At 33.0% G+C, this 10,790-nt stretch overlaps 1 protein-coding gene across 1 annotated transcript; it reads left to right on the top strand.

The window, feature by feature from the left end:
• Nucleotides 1-304: 304 nt before the first annotated feature.
• On the top strand, nt 305-3,759 carry LOC147077489 (uncharacterized). Its single transcript, XM_085940883.1, has 3 exons — nt 305-463; nt 1,499-1,657; nt 3,495-3,759. Exons 1-3 carry the CDS (start codon nt 317-319, stop codon nt 3,504-3,506), a joined length of 318 nt encoding a protein of 105 aa, XP_085797009.1. The 5' UTR covers nt 305-316; the 3' UTR covers nt 3,507-3,759.
• The last annotated feature ends 7,031 nt before the right edge of the window (nt 3,760-10,790 follow it).

The following is a 10,790-nucleotide window of genomic DNA, read 5'->3' on the forward strand; positions in this document are numbered from 1 at the left end:
ATTGGGTGACCCAACGTTTAGCTGGAACACCCAATTTGAAATTGGAATTTTTCGGTTATTATAGGTGCACAAACGAAAAAAAATCGTGCACAAACGTGCACTAACGATGCACAAACAAATGCACGCAAAAAAGTTGGAGTTTTAACATTGGGTGTTCCAGGTAAATGGACCTCGATATTCTTTACAGTATTTCTACCACAGATAATATATAATTATTAAATGCGGTGTTTTAGTATATGTATTGCGGCAACACTTGCCTTGCAGTACCTTGCATGGACTCTGTTTGTCACGTTGTGCCGGCGTATTTACCAATAAAATGGATGTAAAGCAAGAATGTGATAGAGAAACATCTAATTCAGAAGGCAAGCCGTTGTTTGATACGCAGACCAGCCACCCAAATAGCCCGGAAGTTTGCACTCATGTAAAGGAAGAGAATGGCGACGTTTCAAGTTGCAATTTCGAGGTTAGTTTTTTAAAACTGAGTTTTTTTGATTTGAAATAACAACGATTAGTGGGGAATATTAATATGTTGCTTTTTTTACAAACTGCGTAGTGACATACGATGACATAAAATATGTTGTTTCAAAAAATGACTCGATTATAAGATTTGACAGTTACGATACATTCGTGACATGTTAGATAAGGTAATGGCTCAAATAGACTAGGTATAACGATCGGTCTTATAAATGCCGAAAAACCCGTTTCTTATGTTGGCGTCCTGTGTTACAGGGTGTCACAGAGTGTAAATACGATGTCATAGCTGTCATACAATATGTATATAATATAATATGTCGGATATGGCATAGATATGATCATAGACACTAAATCGCTCTTAGCATATAATATGTGCTTGATCGTTATATTGTAGTCAATTTGAACCTTTACCTACTAATTCAAGGGATTATAATTACTATACATTGTTATATGGATATTCTATGAAGTTTTAGCATTTTGAGGTTAGTTTTTTGAAAATGTTTCCTACGTCGTCTTTCACAATCAATAATTTGGAATAATAACGATAAGTATAAGATTATATTATAGGTGTATTGCGTTTTTGACAAAATAGGTAGAATCATTACGATAATATTAAAATTTGTTTCAAGAAATACAGGTAATGGTGCCTTTTATAACTTTCTTTTTAGACTAAACATAACCTGACCTTACCTAATCTAACCTAACTCAACTTTAGTGTGTGATAATGCTGCATCGAAATGTTTGGAAATATCAAACTTTAAATAATTACAAAAAATATTGGATCTGAAAGCATCTCCGCTGACAGAAAAGGGTATTTAATTTAATTGTCTACTTGGGATAAACTGTTTCTGCCAAACAAAATGATAAATGGTCGTGCGGTCATCTGCGGCACTATAACCGAAAAACATTTATTATGTACCTACCTACTAATTCATTGTGATTATAATTATTGAACACTTAATGAAGTTGCGTTCGCTGAAACTGGTTTTACTGTGTATATAAAGTATAATAATGCCCCTTTCAGTCCTTTGAAGTGGACCTCTCTGATATAAACGCTGAGACAAATGAACAACCAGCCGTCATCAAGCGCGAGATTATCGAAGACATACTTGACCCATTATATTGTGATGGTGAAGATCCTCAACCAGGTTGTTCATATTCAGATTTCAGGCCAATACATCAGGTTCGTTTAATTGTATAATGTGTTAGTTGTCTTCCCTTGGTGCAGCCTTATATCGTGTTTGAACATGTACCTAACCGAATATTTTTTTATTTTTTTTAAACGGTACATGTTCAAGCACGCGCGTCAATATCATTTTACTCCCTACTTCAATTATAGTTTGTCAATTTATGGCTACGGCCGTATGTTGTAGGTTAACCACTGGGGAATGACAAAAGAAATGGCGTATTTCAAAAAAACACTACCTTATTCTTAGGACAATAATTATTATAAAGCATTCATTATTCATAAGATGTTTATCACACTTGAATGGTCAAAGACATAGCTTATAAAAAGTATCTTTAGAATCATCTTCAAATGTGTTAATCTTGCCGATTTTTTGAATAATAAAATGCCCAATTCTTATCAAATTTGGGATCACAGAGATTATCAATATAATTTTTTATCGTAAATATTTCACTATAATAATGTCGATATAAATTATACTGATGGTTTTATAAATGCGTTTAAAAATTAATAAATGTAAAAAATCTTAACACTACTGCACAGTTATGTACCGAAACATGACTATATTCTAAAAAATTAGAGCGAGAGGTTTAAAAGAATACTATTTCATGTAACAAAAATACTTTATAAAGTCATCAAATGTTTAACATAAACATGAAGGATAATAAGGCTTCAAAATTATATAAATAGATTATCTACAACGTTTAAGGAGTGTCCAGGATCATGGTTTGAAAATACAATAAAAACTCAATTTTGACCTACGACGAGCATGTCCCCCCTTAACGCTTTCGCTGCTGAATAGATAATGAGATTTTAATTGCCCCCTTTAAAATGCACGTTAATTACATCGATCGGCCGCCTGGTCATTACGCACCGTGTGCGTCTTCCGCGTCCAAAGTATTAACCCATAATTTTCCATATTTAACATCTATCTGTAGCCTGCTATACCATACCAGGTAGGATAAGTTTGTTCCCCGATGCAATGCGCCCAATCGATAATGGCAATTCTCAACGTGACTGCTCGAATCCATTAGAACGTTCCAATAATTGGACTGTACCCTAGAACCGAACTGTATTAACTCCAAAATTTTCAAAAGTCACTTTATTGCACTAAACTTCATGATTTTGCCTCTTCTTTCGCATGGTAAACAGTATTAACTCCTATATCAATTATTTCCTGAGATATTGCGTTTTAAAGAATATTAAGTGCATCTTGATTTTGGAATCAAAGAATACTTAAGTCTTTTAATACTCTTTAGTTGTGGGTGTTTTGTTATTTATTGCTATTAAGTCCACTCAGTCAAAACAACCAATACAATTAAACAGTATTAAGTGTTATCTTGCGGAGTTAGTACGAACAATGTTTGACACTTGACATACGACCGCACATTTTTGTTGTATTAACTCCTTTGTGCGAATGTTTGAAACAGTTTTGCATTGAAACATTTATTCCAAATAAGAAAAGTTAATTACAATAATGTCGGAGAGAAGTAAACGTATTCTGGACTTAGTGAAAATACAAACCAATAATATTATTGATGACTGTGATGAATTACTACCGCAGTGTCAAACAACGATTCAGAAACGAAAGGTAGTCAGGTCAGTTTTATGAAATCAAACAATGTTATTAAATTGTATGTTAAACCTGGCTGATATTTAAGATAATAGTGTAGCTCGATTATTCGAGTTTGGAAATAGTATTGTTTAATTTTGTTTTAGCCGAATGTCATAGTATTAAATCCATTAATTTGGTTTGACAAAAGATCCGTGAAACAAAAATACAGTATTCATATTTTCATTTTTTAAGATTGATAATGGGTCATTTTCGTTTTAGTTCATCAATTGAAAGGCAAATAAATTCACCCCTAGATGACTTGATTTATGTCGACAAAACTGTGGCTGGTTATCAAGAAATAAGCCATAGTGATATTGTGTGTGATGATAATCTGTATGCATTTGGTCAGAGTGGTAACATCGTTTACTATGAAGTGTTGGAAACATCGGTTGCACCAATACAACCCACTCTCGCTTCAGAGACTTCAGATCTTCTCCAATGCGATAACATTAATATTGTACATGAAACATCTACACATATCGATGAAGATTGTATAGCTGACGATCCTGATTACCATCAAAGCGAGAATGGTTCTGAATCAGATGTATCAGTTTCGGAAATTTCAGATACAGATAATCAAAATTTGACTAATATCGTGGACGAATCACAACTGAATGTGAGAAAGGGAAAAAAAGAAAGAGAAATTCATTAAATTGGAAAAATAACATTAGAAAACAAAAAGTAGCAGCAGGAGAGGAACGTCCGATTAAAACACAAACTATCCCAGCACAAAGAGTTCTTGCACCCTGCAAGACAGAATGTCGCCTTAAATGTTCCATACATTTTTCAGCTCATCATAGAAATTAAATTCACAAGGCATTTTGGAAAAGTGAAAAAACATTGACCACAAACGGCAATTTGTTGCGTTAAATGTAAAGTCCGTACCGATAAAAAGGAAGAAAATAACAAATGATAAAAGGATCGATAAAAGAAATCATACACGTCAATACTACTTTGAATTAGATGGTCAGTCTATTAAAGTGTGCAAAGTATTTTTTATTTACCTTTTTATATTTCACAAACATTTATTACTACTGCACTATCTAAAAAGTCTGTTGGAGGAAATGTTGAACACCATAAAAGAGGAAAGCAACCGCCATCAACAAAAATACCAGAATTTATTAAACAAAATATTCGAGATCATATTAATAAATTTCCAGTTTTGCAATCCCACTGTTCGAGGTTATTATTAAAACATACATTATTTTTGTAATATTATTAATTAATATACATTTTTAAATCAATATTGAGTGTACTTTATTCAACATAATATATCCCTTCACTGAATGTTAATGGCACATAATACTATTTGAAGCAGTACTAAAAGTAACATAATATTTTTTTCTTAAAGCTAAATAGTATTAAGTGTTTATTTTCTATATAACTAAGTTAAAATACTGAAATATGCACATATACTGTGATAAGTATATAAAATAATCAAATGTCTTCTCAAAAAAAATTAAGAACTATAAAACTTTTGCCAAAACTTTAATACAGAAGAAAAAATATATTTCAATAAACTTAAAATGGCTCTACTGAGAAATTTTGGATTTGGCACTTAATATAGTTCAGTTTAAATGTTTTTAAGTCCTATTTATAGAACTTTAAAATGTAAGAAATAACTCAAGATAAATTTAGACAGTTTTTGAAATTTAAAAGACAGAAGTGCATGGCATTTACATTTTTAATGGTTTATGGCATATTGCCACTGCAGCTGTTTTCAACGATGCAAATACTGGTCGCCCAACTTAGGCAACTTTTTTCGTGCACTGCCAGTTGTGTTACACGAAGAATGTTAGCTTTCAATTCGCCAATAATTGTTGCTTAACTGTCGGCATCAGCCAATGAATTCGCAACCCCCCACATGAAATATCGCCTGACTTGAGGATGGGAAATGATGCAATCAAGGGACTTTTATGGATCAGTCTCAATCCATATGCGGCATAATTCATACTAACAAACCCGTTTAGCGAGAATGAGCAAAATCACTAAATCCAATTTTGCAAGAAAATGCAATTATAGGTGTGCGAATCGATAACATATTTTCTAGGTAGTTTTGGTGAATTTGTGAACGTGACTCTAATCGTAATATATAATCTAACCTCAGGCGGCGGAGGAAACCGCTCCGTAAACTCTGATTTTGATCGATTTACAATGCTTGAGACCCTATTTCATTGGCATCAACAAAAATGCCCGTACCAAATAAGAAACAAAAACTTGGTGGAGCTAGTAGTAGTAATTCTAAATGACAGTGAAAATGTAAAACCGTTCAGTTATAGGAATCCAATAAAAAGGCGTGCTTAAAATGCCTCCACGACCTATATCAAAGAATAAAAAATATGCTTTCTTCTAGAAACACGGTGAAAGATAGAACCTCTCTTAGTTATTTTTAATCCTTTTTTAATAGAATTATTAAAAAACTACTTTTTCATTTTCTCCCATTAAAAAAAGAAAGATTATATTTGGAAAAATTTGGCACGCTTACCTACGTAAAAAAGGTTCGTCAATACCGTGTCTAGGTATAATATTTCTACCAAGATCTTTTACTTATAATGAACTGTTATTTAAAGATATCAATTTAATAATAATTTTAAATGTGTTTTTTTAGATTATCGCTAGAAGCACTGTACCGGCAAATGTCGCGAGTCTCATATCGTCCTGGAACGTGACTGAAGCACAAGCGTCTAGCGAAGACCTACACATTGACGAACAAGACATTAAGCAAGAACTCAAGGATTATATTAAAAGGTACAAAGATGTCGCCTGTCGCAATAGTGATATTTTTCAATCGAATATGGTTAACACAGAATTATTAGTGGCTGTTATACAATTGGAAAAAAAATCGTTTCATAAAGAAAATTTTGTGTGCAGTATCTGTTTTGATTTTTTTTCGTCGTTCGAACTAATGTTGCTTCACAAAGCTATACACACAACCACAATTGCGAAAACGACTGATTTCGTTGCTAGGCTTGCTGAATGTGACGTGGTTCATTTTTCAAGATTTCGTTCTGGTCACGTCATGAAATCATTCAAAATGACTTATTCTGATGGAAATCACTTCAAGTGCAATATTTGCAATTTCTCATGCAGAAAGTCAAGTACAATGAAAACACACAAAAAACGCCATTCTGGTGAGAAGACATTAAAATGTGATATATGCAATTACTCATGCATACAATCAGGTCACATGAAAACACACAAAATGACACATTCTGGTGAAAAACCACTTAAATGTAACAATTGCAATTACTCATGCCGAGAGTCAAGTATAATGAAAAGACACGCGATGACTCATTTTGGTGAAAAACCATTTAAATGTGATAAGTGCAATTACTCATGCAGACAGTCAGGTAAAATGATAATACACAAAATGAGTCATTCGGGTGAAAAGCCATTTAAATGTGATATATGCAATTACTCGTGCACAACGTTTGGTCACATGAAATTACATAAAATGACCCATTCCAGTGAAAAACCTTTTAAATGTGATAAGTGCAAGTACTCATGCAGAAAATCAAGTAACTTAAAAATACACAAAATGATTCATTCTGGTGAAAAACCATTTAAATGTGACAATTGCAATTACTCATGCAGACAGTCAAGTAAAATGAAAAGACACGCGATGACTCATTCTGGTGAAAAACCATTTAAATGTGATGAGTGCAATTACTCATGCAGACAATCAGGTAAAATGATAATACACAAAATGAGTCATTCGGGTGAAAAGCCATTTAAATGTGATATATGTAATTACTCATGCACAACGTCTAGTCACATGAAATTGCATAAAATGACCCATTCCAGTGAAAAACCTTTTAAATGTGATAAGTGTAATTACTCATGCAGACAATCAAGTCACTTGAAATCACACAAAATGACTCACTCTGATGAAAAACCATTTAAATGTGATAAGTGCAATTACTCATGCAGACAGTCAGGTAAAATAAAAAGACACACAGTGACTCACTCTGGTAAAAGCCATTTAAAAGTGACAAGTGCAGCTTTTCATGCAAACGATCAGTTAACATGAAAATACACAAAAGACTCATTCTTGTGATAAACGATTTAAACGTGACAAATGCATTTACTCATGTAGACAGTAAGATAACATAAAAAGACACAAAATGAGTCATTCTGGTGAAAAGCCGTCTAATTGCGATATATTCAATTTTTATGCTCGACGTATGGTAGCATGAAAATGCACAAAAAGACTCAAATTGGAGAAAAGCTACTTAAATTATAATTACTCGTGCATCAAATCTGGTAACATGAAATTGCATAAAAAGACTCATACTGACTCATACTCAACAAAAATACTCATACTGTATACTCATAGTAAAATAGTTACCTACTTTGATTTAATAAACAAAAATCGATTGCCAAAGTAGCGTGATTTCGAAGAATGCTGATGAGTAGGTATTCAATGACCAATAGTTAAATATTTGTCGCTATTAGTATGTCATACCGTAGCATAATGGATGAATGCGACGATTTGGGGCGTTTACCCGTGGAGATGCCGGGTTCGATTCCCAGCCGGTTGGCTTACTTTTTTCAATCAGAATGATATATTCTTAAATCTTGTGAATTATTCGTTTGAATAAAAGAAATAGTTAATTATATCTTATTTTACGTATGAATATGGCATAATTTTAGATATTTTATAGATAAATGAGTATTTTTTGACAAAGTATATTATTTTATGGTTTGGTTTCGCAGGGTATAAGGCGATGTACATTTTTTTGATAATTTACAATATCAACTACTGTAACAATTAATAAATATGTATCTGAAAACATTAAAGTCAAAGATAAACTTACAATTTAAAAAAATGCTATAACACGTGAATTTGTCAAAGGACCTCATCTTATTATTACTTAGGTACATATTTTTTATGGTCATATTATTTAGGTATTATTAAAATTTTGTTTAATAAGTGTTCTTTGATGTATTTAAGAGATTTTTACTAGTTAATAGTTTTTTTTATTTTTAATATGTTTTAAAAAAAACATCGATTTCTATAAAAATATAAATGTGTGCAAGCTTCGTATTTTGCGCTAGGTGTCTTTGCACGCTATCAAGGGTAGTTTTTACAAAAAAAACACAACCAACTTCTTGTAATTGTTACAATAAGTGCTAATACTTCGATACAAATTAATGAAAAAAACTACCCTCGATAGTTGCCGATAGCGTCCGATATCAGTCTTGTGTATAGAATAGATACCTTGGTAGGTGAAGACATCTCCTTAATTGAAATACAAAAAAAAATGTAAAATCGTCATCGTATTTTCGTTTATGCCTGTAAATTATTGGTGTTATTTAATGTTCTGTGCATGCTCCTCTTAATCGATAATTATTAAACTTTTGCCTTGTTATGGTAATAATAGTTATGTCCAAAGAGATTGGAATTGGTTATGTCTAAATAAAATGTCAGCCGACAGAGGTTTTGTTTTGAATGAATGAACCCAACATTTTTAGTCGTTTGACAAGTGGAAGGTACCTGCTGAATATGACGATAGCTTGGTTAAAAACTGTATTTAGTGACAATATCATATTTTATATATAAATAAAGAAAATCGGAAACTTATTTGGTTTTATTCACACTATCCCATTCATAATAGGTAGCACCTGTTCGCACAAGGAAACTACCTACATTAATATGAGATTCATTATTGAAACCCATATAGTTATTGCCATCTCCCGTCAGAGCGAAGAATGTGCTTTCTCTTTCTTTGCTCGGTATGCTGGTTACTGGTGATCGTCTGTTATTTGGACTTGGGAGTGACAAATAAATACCTCGGAATGGTCTAAAACGGCGATTTTAATTTGGCTTATACTTTTACTATTTATTACATTTTATCAACTTTTCGGAACGCGAGATGTATAATACCTATGTTTACAATTTTATTGCAATCTCTGGAAACTTAAACATTTTCGCTTTCGATCTCGCTATCAGCGAGAAGCGCTTTAGCGCTGCAAGCGATCTCCCATCACAAAAGCAGTAAACACAAATGGAGCGTTGCATTTTTTTGCCTTCTGACAAACAACATTGCCGGATATTTATTTTCTTGTTATCGGCCATTACTATGAGTTAGCTCGGAAATGGTTCCGGCCTCTCCAGGCCTCCAGAGGAGTGTGACATTATGTCTTCTTTCAAATAAAAAAAATCGGAGACTTTATAAAAAAAATTTGACGTAGAAATATCTTTCAAGCAGGTTTATTCTTAACGGTAATCACTTTAGTACGTTTCCATTATTTTCATTGTCCAAATTAATAAAGAAGGCATTCCATGCATTGAACAGTTATCGGCGGCTACCTATCTCCAATTCTTAATACGGCGAAAATTTAGGTTGGTAGACATGTCAGTCAAATTCGGATGTGTTCGTGCTACCGGTGAAGAGCGATCCTAGACTGATGAAGCCGAATCAATGTCGCCTAGTCGATAACTCGGTAATAAGTCAGAATAGACGTTTTACACGTCTTGAGTGTAGGTACTTAGTATTTTTATTGTTTATATTTACTAATGTTCTATTAGGTTTTGACGATTTATTATTGATGATAATATAGGGGTTTTTTTACAAACTCCAACTATTTTTTTTTATTGTAACCCATGACTAGATACCTAGGTAGGTAAAGGAAATTTACCTTCTTTATTGCATTGATTTGTTATATATTATGTTAGATTTAAAAGACGTACTCATTGTCAGTGTTTATTTGCCTTCTGATGAGTGTACATAGTGCTTGAAGATGCCGAAAAGCAAAACCCGGATCGCAAATAATACCGCCATAACATACCTCTTGAGACTCGAGGGAGAACCAGCCATCGAAAAAAATATTTAATTGATTTTATTTAAGAGAATTCAGAAGAAAGAAGAGTCTATGTCTAAAAAAAAAAATTAGCTTTTTTCATTCTATAACAAGTAAAATATTCTATATGCACATTATGTGGATATCAAGTCACACTGCAGATGAATATTACCTACTCTATAAACTTAGGGAAGGTAAAGAAACAACTTGTTAATAGGAAAGGATAATAATTTTATTAGAAATTATAAATAGGATAATTCTTAAATATTATTACACTTAAAATTAGTTAAAATTATGAAATAAAACCCTAAACATATACTTACTTTAAAATTGCTGAGCTGCATCCTATACCGTGTGATACAGCTGAGAGCAAAAAATTGTACACGGGTATATATAGCATTTTATACAAATATACCTGGTGTGGGACTTGCATCCAGGATATCAGCACACGAATGTTGAATGGTCATCCTAAAAGCGAGGAAGATGGCCAACGTTGTCCAAATGCATCTCATCGATAGGTTGCGGGTCATCATTTCTCCTGCCTGCTGGTGGCTCTGTGTCTACCTGCGATGTCGACATGTTTCTTGGCCGACCTCGTGCTGGCGGTGTTAAAATGTTGACTACCCGACCTTCATACCGAAGCATAGCTTTTGCTAATCTGATTCGGTACGACAACAGTCCCATAATTTCCGTTCGGGGTACATTTTCTGG

This window comes from Rhyacophila brunnea, unplaced genomic scaffold, assembly GCF_057557595.1.
Source record: "Rhyacophila brunnea isolate RB1 unplaced genomic scaffold, BYU_Rbru_1.0 scaffold_13, whole genome shotgun sequence".
Classification (NCBI taxonomy): Eukaryota; Metazoa; Arthropoda; class Insecta; order Trichoptera; family Rhyacophilidae; genus Rhyacophila; species Rhyacophila brunnea.